Source organism: Pagrus major, chromosome 6 (genome assembly GCF_040436345.1).
Source record: "Pagrus major chromosome 6, Pma_NU_1.0".
In the NCBI taxonomy this organism is placed as follows: Eukaryota; Metazoa; Chordata; class Actinopteri; order Spariformes; family Sparidae; genus Pagrus; species Pagrus major.
This window is the reverse complement of record NC_133220.1, coordinates 20,155,432-20,171,365: the sequence shown is the minus strand read 5'-3', so window position 1 is coordinate 20,171,365 and position 15,934 is coordinate 20,155,432. Positions and strand designations below refer to the sequence as shown.

The following is a 15,934-nucleotide window of genomic DNA, read 5'->3' as shown; positions in this document are numbered from 1 at the left end:
AAATATATACTGCGCAGTTGCTTTACTTGATTTTTTAATCAAATGTATTGGGAATATATTGTTGCTTTCAGCCCTTGGTGGCTAAACTACACGAAGATGATCCCTAACTGCTGTTGATGACGCGCTGAGCACATTGGCGCGGAAGTTTGTTTTGTAACTGCGCCGTCTGAGCTCCTAGCATCGTCTCTCAATGTATGTCTAACTTTTATCATCCCTACAGATAATGACAACCAGCAATATAACGACGATATAACATTACGAACTTAAAGTATGATATGTGTGTGTCATAGCTATTGATTTATTGAAGTAGCTAACAACGTAGCTACAGGGAAGTATTTTGCTGTACAGGTCCGCAGGGAAGTTCACATAAATACTCTAGCTCATTTACTATTGTGGATGCTAGCCTTGTTTAGCTTTTTTGACCTTCTGACCTTTGTATTTCATTAGATGATGCGCAAAAAGCGGCAATCTGTGGGTAAAGGAGAAGGAGCTACTGCGGCCACCAGTAAGTTTGATAAAGTAACGTTAACATCACATCAGTTCCTGTAACTTTGGTCCAGTACAGCGTTTCTATGTGTTTCCAACTAGCCAAAATATCCAAATAACCCAGATTCCCATCACACTGTACCCTTAACTAGTTTAACTAGTATAGATTATTAGAAGTCAAGGAGACTGAAGACTGAAGGAAACCAATATTTGGGATCAATATTTATTTGCAGTAAAAATGAAAATCTTGGGTGCCACAATAACTCAGTTGATTCAGCGTGCATCCCATGTACAGAGGCTGTGTCTTCGCTGCAGTCTGGCCTTGAACATCTTGGTGTCAAAACATAGAACAACCATTGATGCATTCATTTGATTAATTTAGTTACTAGTGACTTTGCAGTTTCAGATTATTCAGTGTTTATAGGCTATTAATTGTGATGTGTTACCAATCAGATAGTGTCGTGGGCATGACATTGTGTGAGAGGATCTTGTACCTGCAATCTGACAGAAAAATCACAGATACCGATAATCAGCGAATGCTGAATACTGGCCCCGATAATCGGTCAGGGCAGATAATCGATCTACCTCTACCCTTAACTGTATCTCATTGAGAGTAGTATTACATGTGTATGACATCTGACAGGACCATTGCATGCTTAATTTCAAATTGACATGAATACACCAACATACTTGGCAATTGTGTTAACTTTACATTAACTGATGGCACCTTATCTTAAACATTATCTCTGTGAGAAGTCCACTTTTTTTCTGCAAGATACTGTTTTATTAAAAATGTATTCTCTTATCCTTATAGAGGCTAAGAAGAGTCGCAGCACTGGCCGCCAACCAAAGGAACCTGCTCCTGAAGAGACAAATGAAAGTGTCTTTGGGGTCTTTCTTCGAGAGGCAGGTGTGACCTTGAAACAAGATGGCACATCCAATGAGATTGGTAAACCTGCTCAATATACGCTTCAAAACATACCAGGCCTGTAGATGAAATCAGTTTTTCCATTTATGATTTTTCTGATCTTTATCTTTCCCCCTCCAGCTGTTGACCAAGTGGTTTTTCAAAAAAGGATCAAGCAAAAACTACAAAAGAGCCCCAGATACCCAGGGGTAAGTATACACACCATCTCTATACAAAATGAAGACATTTAGTATGAGACAGTAAAATCTAATTATTGTCATTTCATTGTTTAGATTGTGCAGGAATTTACCACTGGATTGGAGTCTCACATTGAGGACCCTGAGCGGTTTAGGAACAGCCTCCTCCCATGTGTCCCACGGTTGTCTGATGGAGACTCGAGGTAACTGTTATAAAAACACTGAATGCTTACCTCCAATTTTAAATTATGGAGGGCACAGCTAAAACTGAGACTAGGCTTATTGCAGGGGACGTGTATAGTTTGACATACTGACATGTTTTCCACCGTATTACAGTTGTGCCAGCTCATTCCAGGAAAGCCTTCTCCGTATGCTCTTGGGGATTGAGATGCTGCAGGTAACATTTTCTGCCAGGGACAACTGCAAAGGATGTCACACAGAAAAGCAAATACAAGTTGTAACTTTCTGCTATGAAATGTGCAAATACTACTACTTTTCTCTTCCTTGCAGACTGTTGTCATTAACATCTTGCTCGAGAAACTCCCAGAATTTATGTTTGATGGGTCAGTATTTCACTTGAGTTCACTTTACTGCATTTTAATCATCCAACACACTTTTTTAAACGTTGTCTTATTCGTCTAAATGTCATCTCTTTCTGTCTCTCACAGCACTGGAGATGTGGGGCTCAGTATTCCTCGCATAATTATCAACCAACTTAAATGGCTAGACAGAGTTGTGGACAGCAAGGTAGTAATTTCCGTGATCACAGGTCTTGCTGCGTCACAGCCCACTAAAGTTTCATTTCTGCTGATGTGTTCTATTAAACCTGTAATCATGTATTTCTTCCTCATATCAGTCAATCACTCGTTTCAAGATGACGATGTATTCCTTGTTGTTTGCAGGAGTTGGCAACGAAGCTCATGGAGCTGGTGTCAGCGGCACCAGTGGAGGTTCAGCGTGACATCATCACCAGCCTGCCAGAGATACTGGAAGACTCCCAGCATAATGATATAGCCAGAGAGCTCAAGTGTGTACAGTAAATCTCTACTGCACATCTGTGGTTCTTATACTGCATGTGTGGTTTCAGAGTTGCTGATTATTTTCATCACGGTTTCTGTCTCTGTAGCTCTTTACTGCAGGAGAACACTCAGTTGACAGTCCCCATCCTGGATGCCCTCTCAAGTCTGAACATCAGTTCTTCATTACTGACTGAGGTAGTACACACACACACACACACACACACACACACACACACACACTATAACACATATTTTTCTGTGAATTATTAAAGGCCTGTCCGTCTTCTATCTCAGGTTCGAGGAGCCGTTATGGCCACTTTGGCTGCTGTGCAACTGGAAGACCTACCTGTGGTGGTGAAGTTCATCCTGCACTCTGTCTCAGCTTCTGATGCATATGAGGTCAGAGATCCAGAGGATTGTGTGTTAAAAAAAATAAGATAGTAAGTGAGCTCTGGTTGTTATAGTTCTTATATTTGAAATCAGGAAGTGTGTTTTGTGTCTTTCTTGTGTCTAGGTGGTGTGTAGTCTTCGTAAAAAGCTGGAGTTGGAGCACTGTGTTCTCCCTCCTGTGCTGCAGGCCTCCCAGAGTCGCATTAAGAGCAAAGGATCAGCAGCGTAAGACAACACAGCTTCCAGTTCACTCACAACTTATACATCAGTACATTTTGTCAGGAACCTGTTTTGAAGGAGGCTGTTAAGTTCTATATTTTGCATTCCTGAAGATTTAAATTAACAAGTCTGATTTTGGAGCAGGTCCACTTCCACACCAGCAGCTGGCAGCAGTCAGGACAGCGTTACATTGATATTGGATGGCATAAAGTCAGCAGTGCGATTCCAGAAAACGATATCTGAAGCTTGGCTCAAGGTGGGAAATTCACGAGTTCATAATCCCTCTTGCTTATTTGCTATTTGCTATTTCTTATTTATAATGACTAACAGTCTTCTCAGTTTTTAGTATGGCTGTTGAACTTTTACTGTGTTGTTTTTCTTTTTATCAGGCAATTGAATCTGTGGATGAACCGGAGGACCATAAGGTGAGAGTCATCTCCTCAGTTCAGGTTACCCTCTGGTAAAGTTCTGGGCTGACAGAGACCATTATTTCATCGTGATGTCATTGATGATGTAAAGAATCATCATTACATGTATGTAATGACCACCAGGATTTTTATACCCAGCTGATATTAGCATATATCAACTCAGGGTGGGGAATCTCTTGGCACCTCACGATTTGATTCAATTGAGACTCAGGGCTGTGATGTGACTACAATACCATTATCGAATTTTTGATGTCTATACATGATTTATTTTTTCTCACTGTGTGACTATTTGCTACTTTTTAAAGATAGTAATGCTCATAATCTATAATTAAAAGAAAGAGATTAATTTACTTCCATTATCTCTAAGCCATCCTCAGCCATAAGGAACCTACAAGCGTGGTCATACAAAATTGTTACAGGCAGTCCAAATTGTTGGGTTGTAAATTTCTGATTATTGACTTTTCTGCATCGTGTGCACTAACTTTCACAAAGTTTCACTCACATTTTTTATGTATCCTGTATGTGTGTGTCTGTGGGAGATGTGAATCCATATGTGTCTCCCTAAAATGAGGTCTGCTCTGTCCTTCAGGTGATCGATCTGCTGGTGCTGTTCATCCTCCACTCCACCAATGCCAACCAGAGCCGACGGGGGGCAGAGAGGGTGCTGAAGGTGAAAGTGAGGACAGGACTAATCCAGGAGACTCTGCTCCAGAGGACCTTCAGGGACTACTCTCAGGTGGGTCTGACTGCAGATGTACAAGATAAAAAAAGTGCACTTTGTTATACCTATGTATAGTGATTCGTTATTTGAATATCATGTTGTATTAATTAATGATGATACCACAGGTGATGCGAGGGTATTTCCCCTCCATCCTGGCTCTGGCTCAGACTCTGCTGCGCTCCCCTGACCCCTGTGTGGTGCCTTTCGCTGGACACATGTACCGACACTCATTCACTGCTTTTGACTCTTACTGCCAACAGGTAGGATTCATTTTTTAACATTTGTTTTTGAATCAATGTGTCTGAGTCATTTTAATTCCGTCCTGCATTATGTTTTCTAGGAAGTGGTGGGCTCTTTGGTGACCCATGTGTGCAGTGGTGTGGGTGGGGAGGTGGACATGGCTCTGGAGCTGCTCTGTGGCCTGGTTACAGAAAAGCCATCAGAAATGGCTCTGTATGCTGTTTTTGTCAAGGTAAGGAGGTGATTCATATGTCTGTTATTGTAGCTCACTGAAAAACAGAATAAATTAAATTCAAGCACAATTAATGTACTGTATGATCAATGGTTTATAACTAGCTGTCCCTGATGGCGTTCTTCCAAAGATTTTGCATCATTGTGTTGCGTTTCTAACAGAGCAGGATATTTTGTACAGGGAATCTTGGACTACATGGACAATCTCACACCCCAGCAGATCCGCAGACTCTTCCACCTCCTGAGCAGACTGGCCTTTGGGCAACAGCAGCAGGGATCTCACATCCAGGTGCACATTCACAAGATAATTCAGTCTTTTCATTCTGCCTCTTCTTGTCATCATCTCAATAGCTGACATCCATCTTCTGTTCTGTTTGTCCCCTCAGGATGACATGCACATAGTGATCCGCAAACAGCTCTCCAGCACTGTGCCAAAGTACAAGCGTATCGGCATCATCGGTGCTGTCATGATTGTAGGCAGCATGGGGGCCTTGAGGTAAGGGCTGTAACTCGCAGGGACATGCAGTGTTTTTCTTGTTCATTCTGCCACTTTATGTCTTGATCACACTGTCTACTCTCACAGGGTAAAAGTAAAAGAGGCAAAGCAGAATGGGTCGTTACCCCCGGAGACAGTCAGACAGGTACATGATGACTGTTAAAACATTAGAATGAACAATGTGTATGTTGCAAGGATATATTCTAGTTCTAGTACAAACTACAATGTATATTTTTTATTTTTATTTCAATATCACTCCAATCAATTAATGGGTAAAATAATCGGCAGATCAATCGATAAGGAAAATAACAGTTAGTTGCTACGAGTTTGCTCCTTAGTAACTAACCCTGTACTGTAACCTGCCTGTGCAATAAAGAGCAAAATAAAATTCCAGAAACTTTAAGAGAAACAGCGTTATTGTTATCTGAAAGCTGGTTTTTGTGGAGGTTTCTGCTCTCTAGACATGCTCATGCATGTGTGTATTGCCTGTTGCAGGTGACAGCGCTGTTGGAGCTGTTGAAATCGAGCAGTGAAAGCTCACCTGAGTCTGCGGCTCTGTACTACGATGAACTCGCCAACCTGATCCAGAGCTCCACCCTGGACCCACAGGTGCAGGTGTGTCTCAAACAAACATTTACCATTCTTCTAATCTCTTAATTTGTATAATTAAACACGGATATCATTATTGACATGCACCTGGCTTCGTAAGATGCAACTAAGGCATGATTAAGCACGCTGGTCCTGTTATCTTCCTGCTACCAACAGGAACCAATTGCAAACAGTGTCGTAGATGACTTCCAGGTTGACTTTGTGGTGGATCTAGGTCCAGAAATATCGGGGTCAGTGCTGGACAGATGGAATAAGAAATTACTACTTTTAATATACTTCCCGTCCTTCAAACAGTGTCATTAATCCCTTCCACCTGTGTTCCTCAGCTCCTTGCCCTTTCCCACCCGTGTAATGTACAACCTGGAGGACCAGAGGCAGGAAAGCATCGCCATCAACCTGCTGCCTCTACTGGCTGAAGACATCCAGAACAAAGGAGAGCAGCAGAGTCAAACGCAGAAGTCACACAAGTCAGTCTCCCCACGACAATATGTTTAGTCAGTGATGTATTTCACTTACAGTACATTCAGATGGGTAATTTTAGTCTTACAAACATCCATGTGATCAGTGAGATGTTTTACTTGTTTCTTTGGGGACAGGCGAGTGTCTCCTCTCTGTCTGTCTCCATTTTTTCGCCTCCTGAGACTCTGCGAGGAGAAGCAGCACGCTGGAGACCTCGAAGAGATCGACGGCCTGCTGGGTGAGGACGTGGAAGTTACAATTTTCCCGCTGAGACCAGTTTGTTCTCATTTCAATGGCTGTAAGAAAATAATGTGTTTATGTGTGTTTTCATTTTCTGGAGCACAGGCTGCCCTCTGATCCTAATGGACATGGACGTAGTGGAGAAAATGGAGAGCCTGTCAAAAGCTGAGAGGGAGTTTCTCTGTTCTTTGCTGTTTCACACCATCAACTGGTTCAGAGAGGTAACAGCACATTCATGTCAAATGTAATTCATGTCTCAAAGTTAGGAGTTATGTACAGTTGCGTATTAGGGTCTTTCAGGGGAAAGATAAAAAATACTGGGGTGAGGGGAGGAGGGTAACAATCCAAGAAAAATCTTGACAAGTTAGTGAGGAGATGCAACAGCAGGAACATGGCTGCATGTCTTTTCAAAGTCTGGATGCTCATGAAAATATGATGATTTGGGCAAATGACGAGAATTTCTTCATTGCTAAATCCAATTGCAAAGTATTATTAGGTCATCCACTGCAGGCATAATACCGGTATCTGTGGTGTGATGAGGTTGATCCAACCTTGCAAAGTTAAGGGATGTTGTTCCTTGATTAAAAAGAGTTTTTTGTAGTAATTTGTGATTCAATCTGAGCTCAATAATTTATTATATTTTACCTACAACGGCCCTAATACGACATCATAGGTACGTGACTAAAGCTGCGTCTTCCCCCTGTTTTGTGTCAGGTCATAAATGCCTTCTGTACACAAAAAGAACTTGAGATGAAGATGAAAGTGATGACTCGTCTGCAGAACATCACCTACCTTCAGACGCTGTTGGAGAAGGCTTTGGCAGGTGATCCATCAATACACCCTGTTACACCGTGTGGTGTCAATGTTACTGACTATTTTAGAATAACGTGCTTTTTCTTTAATGTGTGTTTCAGCAACACCTGGCTATGTTCCACCTGTCGCCAACTTTGATGGTGAAAGCACAGATGGGATTATCCTTAGTTCTATTGCTCCGATGAATAAGGCAAAGAAAGGTAACCATGCCTAGAAAGAGCTATTTTACTACACGTTAATAAGCCCAAATGAAAAGGAAAACTAACTCACATGATATTCTCTAGACGGCACAGGGAAGAAGAGGAAGGCCCCTGGTAAGAATTCATCAGAGAGCAGCTCTCAACTCGAGGAGGGAACTGAAGTAGACAAAAGTCTGCAGGTAAACCTTCACTTCCCACATTAATCTCATAATTAATGTAACTGAGCTTAAAAAAAGGGATTCCTCTCGTCCTGAAGGAGGCGCCAGAGAAGGAGAAAGAAAAGGAGATCCGGCCGGGTGTCAGCCTGGTGTCCTACAGACCGTTCTTCAGAGAGCTGGACATAGAGGTTCTCAGTATGCTGCAGTGTGGCCTGCTGTCCCGCTCACTGCTGGACTCTGAGCTCCACACCAAGGTAAAAAGAAAAAGGAATGAGAAGTTTTGTGTTTTATATAAAGAGAATAGGCCTTTTATATGTTTCTTCACAACAGTTATGATTTTGTAATTTTTGAATTATTTAAAAATAAGATCAAGACTTTCAAGCAGTGTCAGAGGGTGAATCAGATCAGTTTTAAGCTACTACACAAATCTATGCACCACATACATCACTACAACGGAAGTTAAATATTTTCCTCGAATATTTTTACATCCATGAGGTGCGAGAGGAGGTTCTGCTGGGTTCTGCTGAGCTGGTTTTCCTGCTAGAAGATATGCAGCGCAAACTGGAGTTCAGTCTTACAGCCGCACCTGCCAAGAGAGCCCCTTTCCTGAAGGTACAGAAAAACGTGGAGGCATACAGTGATAAACGGGGGGCAGAAAAAAAGTTATTCTGTCACAATAAACTGTACACATTTTAGGTCATTGTCATTCAGTCATTGTAATATTCATGTTGCTTTTCTAGATTTTTCCAAATAAAATGAAGGGTTACAGGTGTCTTAAACTGTAATATGCAGATTTAATTGAGACAAAACTAAATGAAATATCTTCTGTTTTCTCTGCAGGGAAGGACTGATAAGAGTGTGGGCTTCTCCCATCTACAACAGAGGAGCACCAAGGATATTGCTTCCTGCTGTGTCCAGCTACTGCCGGCCCTCTGCTCACACCTGGAGAACTGCCACAACCATTTTCAGGTAAAGACACAAACAGTAGGTGGGTTTCCGTTCAGCAGTTTGTACGCACATTTTTTGTTTGTGCATTAAAAACCTGAGTGGAAACAGAAAATTCGGAAAAGTCTTGAAATATCTTTAATAGGTTTTACGCATGGCTGAAGTGGAAACATTGCAAGTGCACAAGTTCACAGTCTGAGGTTTGAGTTGTGATCATCCTATTTTCTTCGCGCTACAACTGGATTGAAACTGAGATCTTCTGCAGCTATGAGTGAAATTGTCTCTTTCTTCCAATTTGTCAATAAAAAAAATGGTCTGTGTTTTTTATACATTTGTGATTTTTTACCCCAGACACTGCTGTCTGAGAACAACGGCGTTGTGGACGGACCTGCCACAGATGTTCATGAGCACGAGCTGATGTCATCAGGCTACCAGCTGCTCCTGCAGGTCCTGAACACCACCTTCAGCTGGTGAGTTAAATCTTTTAACTTGAAACAAGATGTTGTTTGCCTTTGGAAGTGTTTGTGGCTCCTCTTGAGTTTTGTCCACTGTATGTGTCTGTGTATGTGTGTATTTGTCAGGTCTGGATTCAGCCAGCCAGGACAGCGGAGCTTACTGAAGAAGGCTCTGGGAGTTCTGGCTGGACGACTAAAAGAGGGAGGTGCTGAACTGACCCTGGAACAACTTGTAAAGTGAGTGATAGAGTTTAAGAACCAGAAAGGAGTAACCACTAATATATATATTCTTTTTTTTTTTCTTCTTACAAAGTATAGCTTCAAGTTACAATTCTCTGCATAACTAAATAAATAGCCTCTCTTTACAAAACAACAGACCTTGTCATAGAATCAAATGTATTATGTAATATCCATGGGCCAAGCAAAGAAGCAAAGCACATTTGCAAAATATGCTACAAGGAAATCTTAATACCAAAATTCTGCTGTGTTTTTTCTGTGCTGACAGAATCACATGTGTGTTTTTGTTCTGTTTAGACACAGCTTTGAGTACCTGCTGAACTTCCGTAGCACAGTGCCATGTCTCAGCACCGCCCTGTGTCTCTCCCAGCTTCTGTCCACCGTGTCAGAGAAAGGAGGGAACCCTGCTGCCTACAGAGAGCAGACCGGTCAGTCTGACATGTTAAATCATTTAAATCAACTTTGCTTCTTTTCAAATGCGACTGTGATGCTGATTGGCTGGTTTTTTGATTTTTCTTTCTAGCTTCCCTCGCAAAACGTTTCCTGAGCCAAGAGTGGGTGACAGCCAGCGGCGAGAAGGAACGAGGGAGCAAATTCAATGAAACCCTTCACTCTGTCTTAAGGTGTGTCTGCATGCTAAAACAATGTTACAACAGCTCCTTAAAATCCTTGAAAATTTGTGAGTGTGAGAGGAAAAAACAAGCCATTGAAGGTTTTTGAAAATGGACACACTTAGACATATATTTTGTGCAAGAATAGAAACTGATGGTCTTGATATTTTTCTGTATCTTTACAATAGTAAATATTCTGTGTTCAGCTGTCTGCATGTGTGTCTCCTGCCGTTTTCTGCCAATACTTTACGGTTCCAATCAAACATTCATCGCTACAGCCATGGCTGCTTCAAAAACGCCTTGGACAAAACAGCATGGAGCGGGGCTGTGTGCGCAGCCAGCCATCATATGTAATTAATGGAAAATGCAGTGTGACTCTGCTCCTTGCGTTGAAAAGTTTAAAATATTTCAACTTCCTAAAACTACTAAAAAACATAACATGCAGCACAAGAGAGGAGCACACACCAGGTGCTGTACCATGCAAACATGGTTTTGCTGGTGATGCATATCTAGCAACGAGTCTTGGTGTGATCAGCCGCTAACACAGTACTACCATGCCTCTCTTTGTTATTATTGTTTGTGAGCTTCTGTAAAGCCTCGTATTTCTCATTATAAAAATGGTCAGTGTTGTAACAGCAATTGACTTTAATTTGCATCTCAAACTCAAACTGGGTGGTTTTATTTAATAAAATAAAATGATCCAACACAGCAAAACAAATTTCAGGGAACCGGGCCTGTTAAGTCGTTGGAAGGTTCTTGAAAATTGATGTTTAGGAAAGTGTGGGAACCTTGGTTATAAATGGCCATCTTGTACAGGAGACAAACAAATTTGCATGTAGAATCGATGGAAAGGGACCAAGATGCATGTATAGAGCCTGTCTGATACTGTACATTTATCACTTATCACACAGTGGTATCAGTTAAGAAAAAAAGGTCTTAAATATGTGTGTTGTTGTTCTTAAACATTTCCAGTAGTGGTCGGGCTCTAGTTTGTGTGATAATTAATAATTTATAATGTATTAAAGGATTTAAATTTGTGCATAAAAAAGGACCTCATCTCTGAAAAACCTTTAAAAAAGCATTCATGTTTTTATGTGTCTATGGTGTGGTTTGTGTATGTGATGTTGTTTGCAATGCAGACTGCTTAAGGAAATTACCTGTCACTCCTTAATAAATGTCTGCAGTGCTGTAGAAGCAAACAAACAAGCATTATCTCCAGGAAGGCTTTCTGGCCAGCCACAACACCACATAAGTAGTTTTAGTGTATTTGCATTCACTCACAGAATGAATCAAGTCTGTATTTTGTTCACCGTTTCTCACAATTACACAACACTGACTGCAACTCATTGTGTTATACTTTTTTATTTTTCATTTTCTCCAGCCACACATGGTTGACACAATGCCTGTTCCAAAGCACCTAGGGATGTAGTCATGCGTATAGAGCCACTTAACACCATTTATTATCACATATTGTGTTGTTATAATTATGAACAAGCAACTAAAATGTTTATGTATGAACCATTTGTCCTTTTTTTTGCAGCATCTACATGGAACATGTTGATGATGTTCTTAAGGCTGTGGAGGAAATAGCTCAAGAGGGAATCCCTGAGCTCGTCAACGCATCGAAAGATGAGAGCTCTTCATCTTGGCCTACTCTCAACAGGTAGATCCTCATCACCATCAGTCCTTCATGCTTAGTTGTCTTAGTCTTCTAAATGGAACAATGATTTTACAAAAGTATGTTTTTTGTTTTATTATTGTTCCATTACCTTTTCTTTCCCCTCAGGCAGACATTCCTGGTGTTCTATAAAGTGTTGATGGCAGAGCTGGAAAAGGCTGCAAGGAAGATTCCTGCTGTCAAAATCTGTGACAACTCTGAGGTCAGCCACCAGGTGTCGCACAGAGAGCCCCAAAACACTTCCTGTGAATTAGACTTTAGTGCATGTTTGACTGTGCAGTATGATGCACAGTAAATGGTTACTTTGTCCTCAAGATTCAAATAACTGGGTTTTTTATTTTTTATTTTAAAAACTTGTGACCCATGTCCTCCTTCCAGACTCTGAGTGAGAAGCTGCTGACATGGAACCTGGCGGTCAGAGATTTTCATATCCTGCTCAACCTTGTTAAGGTCAGTTAGTACAACTTCCTGGCTGTGAATGTGCTGAGTTTGACATTTGTCCTCATCTCTGACTCTCTATGATGTGGTATTTCATGATTTTTGGGTAACATCAACATGCCATCACTTGTATCCCATCTAATCTTTGTTATAATTCATCAGTTAGGTTCATCTGCTCACCTATTTGTCCACTCATCTCTTATTACAGGTGTTTGATTCAAGGCTGGTGCTCAATGTGTGCCTAAAGGTGAGCTAGCTGTGATGCTGAAAAAGATTTCACATTCAGGTGAAGCTGCTGTCACTTTGTATTAACTCAAATTAATGTTGTTATTGGTAGTACGGTCGCCTTTTCCTGGAATCTTTCCTGAAGTTGGGGATGCCACTTCTGGACAACAGCTTCAAAAGGCACAAGGTACACCTAATACATCCAGTGAATGTCATATTAAGCTAAATATTACATTTTCAGGCTGCATCTAACAATTATTTTTACGATTGTTTAGTCTATAAAATGCTTAAAAAATGTGAAAACTGTTTGTCCCGAAGTCCAAAACCCAAAGATTTTTCTTTTCTTTTATAAATGACAAAAAAGCAGCAAATCTTTGCATGTAAGACACTGTAACCGGCAAATGTTGGACATTTTTGCTTGAAAAATGCCTGAAATGATGAATTATCCAGAACAGTTGGCAATTAATTTTCTTTTGAGCAACTAATTGATTCATTGACTAATTGTTGCAGTTCCAGTGTAAGTATGGCCTTGGAGATCTAGACAGTGGTGTTAAATGGTTCAACTTGATGTTATTTTTGCAAACACCACACCACCACAATACACTTTACTAAAGGGAATTAGCCCCATGTTCCGAATTAAATATAAACAAAAGCCAGTATTAATAATTATACTAACATTTAGTTGACTTTGTGCCGCTAATAGTTGAGGATTGATTCCTAACTTGCTTTATATATAAATGCATGTTTTCAGCTTCTGCTTTCCTAAATCATTCAAAAATGGGTTGGCACTAAGAACAGAAAAACAATATGTGTTGTGTAAAAACATGCAAAATAAGGTGGTGCCAGTGAGATGACTGTGTGTGATGCTGTGCCTTTTTTTAAGGAGGATGTCCAGAGCCTGCTGAAAACCTTCCAGCTCAGCACCCGCCAGCTCCATCACATGTGTGGACACTCTAAGGTATCCACAGATCAATCAGTTTCTAGTTCATTCATCATATATCTTTTATTGGATACAGTGCATCTTTCTGCATGCGCTGATGCCAAATCTACCAATTGGGGATTACAAAATATTCCTGTTAAATCAGAGAAAAGACAGTCCAAGCCTGGGCAATGTATATGTTAATCCTCAGGTGCTCTCTAAATAATTGATTATGTCATAATGTGTTGGTGCTCAGACTAGTCAGGATACAAGCCTGACCAACCACGTACCAGCCTTGAAGAAGAGCCTGGAGCTGTTTGTTTACAGAGTGAAGGCCATGTTGACACTCCACAACTGTCAGGAGGCCTTTTGGATTGGAAACCTGAAGAACCGCAACCTGAAGGTAAAACAGTACTGAACTTTAAAAAGTTTGTGTCTCTGTCCATTTGAGTCATTTACTCAAAGGAACACTGTATGCTTCAGGGTGAAGAGATTCTTTCTCAGAGGTCCCAAGAAAGTGATGACGATGATGATGAGGAGCACCGTTCACCGCTGCATCAGGAAGAGTCCGGCGATGAGGTACCTGCATTTCCAGGATTCTTAGAAGGCATTATGTTTACATCTGATACAGAAATATCAGATTTGTTCCAGTTTAGGAATTTTATTCTTTGTTTCAGAGGTGGTAATAAGTCATAAGCAAGTCTTAAGTCTTAACCAGAGATGCAAATTTTAAGCAATTTCTTTAATTGATAGTTGGCTGCCTTAACAATCAATTATAGGTTAATCATTATGTCATAATGTATGAAATACTGTATGACATGATCTATGATTGACACAAAATCAGAATAGGCTACATTAGAAGTCAACAGACCTCTGTTCTCGTGACTCGACTCCCCCACCGCTAGCATTTATCATGCATGACAGTATGTTATTATTTGTACAGATGAATTTTGACATGGGAAATAAAAAGATTTGATTCTGTAATGTTTTGAGACATTTAGCAGTGATCTAACCAAGAATTAGTTGACATAAGAAACTAAAAATAGTCTGAAAACTACAGAATCCAGCAGGTATTTGATACAATACTATGTACTTTATTCTATAATTACTGTAAACTGTGGTGTGTTTCAAAGCAATAACCTGGGTGAATTTTTAAGATTTTGTGGCATACAACAAAGTCAGGTAGTGTTCATAATTAACTGAATCAAGTCTTTTTCATAAAACTGAGCAAAATGTGTAAATAAATACATGAGAGAATCGGGTAGAGTAATGTGTCTGAAAAGATTAGCAGGAGTGTGGACCAAAACACAGGTTTTATGTGAAGGGATAAGCAGCCCTCAGTTGTAATTCAGTCAGTTACATAAGCACTGTGCTTCTACTTCTGCTGAGTGGGCCATTGCTTTGTGAAGTTCAAGCCATCCAGGTCAGTTAACAGGTAGTTGAGACCGTAGAGGGCAATGGGCTGATAAGATAACCGGTAGAGCGTTCCAGCACGCTAATGATTAGTGGCTGGCACAGTTAACAGGGAAAATGTTTGATTTAGTTGTGGGATTTCTTCCTAAAGTTTTTTTGTGCAAGAGGGTTCATCTTTTTAATTTCGCATGTTAGCCAAATATTTTCCTTGTGCTTTCCATCAGGTCCAGGAGAGTGACTCTGAGGAAAGTAAGAAGGTCAATGGAAAGGACGATGTGGATCAAGGAGATATTACAGAAGACTCCATCGACTCCGACTAACAGAACAATAAACTGTTGGTTTTGATTTTAAACATTTTGTGGATCACTTTTTGACGTTTCAAATGCCAGAAGAGTTTTAGTGTCTTTTTACATGAACACTTTCTACATGTATTGACTACTGCTACTCATGTGCAGGTTAAAGGATCAATAATACAAATAAATAATCACAGTTCTTGTATTCTTTTGGCAGTTACACTGTTAGCACATTAAAAAATTCATGGGATGCGTTTATGTACTCACACAGGTTTTCTCTTTACTGTTTTAAGATTAAACATGCCTAATAATTAGGTGTTTTCACAGTATGTTTCTGAAAAAAAAATGTGTGGTTTGTATGTTTGATTCCATTTGTTTGCCAACAAAATAAAATATAGATTGTGAAGAAATTGTTTTGGTCTGATTTCTCATTTCATTATTAAAAATGTTTTAAATAATCCCTTTATAAGATCACTTTTTAGATACTATAACAAATACACATTGCTACTTTTGATACTGAAACAATTAAAAATGATAAAAATATTATTTTAATTTAGAGGCCTTTATGTATCCCAGGTCTTGTGACAAACTGATCTTTTTAACAGCTTGTCCTTTTCTCCCATTTTTCAAGACCACACATTTACAATAAGATAAAATGATGGTATTTTTTCAACAAGCAAAAACTACTGAAGCTTGGGAAAAGAACTCCACAGTACACACACTTAACACTGAGATCTTTGTTCCTGGAAAATCCCATAAAGAAGGACAACAATGATTAACATGAGCTTTAAATGAAGGCAAGACATCTCTTTGATACTCTGAAGTCCTGGAGACTCATTTGTGAACATGTTAAAACAGGATGTGAGAGATGATTTAATCACTTTTCTAAGGAACATACAGGCACAAG

At 40.1% G+C, this 15,934-nt stretch overlaps 1 protein-coding gene across 1 annotated transcript; it reads left to right on the top strand.

The window, feature by feature from the left end:
• The first annotated feature begins 144 nt into the window (after positions 1–144).
• fancd2 (FA complementation group D2) lies at positions 145–15,398 on the top strand. Its single transcript, XM_073468458.1, has 44 exons — positions 145–192; positions 448–505; positions 1,301–1,435; positions 1,535–1,602; positions 1,687–1,793; positions 1,927–1,987; positions 2,101–2,153; positions 2,259–2,337; positions 2,493–2,617; positions 2,717–2,804; positions 2,904–3,008; positions 3,124–3,224; positions 3,363–3,474; positions 3,608–3,643; positions 4,236–4,382; positions 4,493–4,627; positions 4,708–4,839; positions 5,020–5,127; positions 5,225–5,334; positions 5,422–5,479; positions 5,830–5,949; positions 6,100–6,173; positions 6,270–6,410; positions 6,540–6,640; positions 6,748–6,863; positions 7,357–7,465; positions 7,557–7,655; positions 7,740–7,834; positions 7,912–8,067; positions 8,309–8,425; positions 8,654–8,782; positions 9,110–9,228; positions 9,340–9,450; positions 9,748–9,878; positions 9,974–10,073; positions 11,602–11,724; positions 11,848–11,941; positions 12,118–12,189; positions 12,386–12,424; positions 12,515–12,589; positions 13,286–13,360; positions 13,578–13,724; positions 13,805–13,900; positions 14,959–15,398. Exons 2-44 carry the CDS (start codon positions 448–450, stop codon positions 15,052–15,054), a joined length of 4,353 nt encoding a protein of 1,450 aa, XP_073324559.1. The 5' UTR covers positions 145–192; the 3' UTR covers positions 15,055–15,398.
• Positions 15,399–15,934: the final 536 nt, after the last annotated feature.

Excerpts from the sequence above, each read along its gene's own strand:
- fancd2 (XM_073468458.1), top strand. The coding sequence starts at position 448 with ATGATGCGCAAAAAGCGGCAATCTGTGGGTAAAGGAGAAGGAGCTACT. Across the intron at positions 6,864-7,356 it reads CCATCAACTGGTTCAGAGAG|GTCATAAATGCCTTCTGTAC; the intron begins GTAACAGCACAT and ends GTTTTGTGTCAG. Across the intron at positions 11,725-11,847 it reads TCTTGGCCTACTCTCAACAG|GCAGACATTCCTGGTGTTCT; the intron begins GTAGATCCTCAT and ends CTTTCCCCTCAG.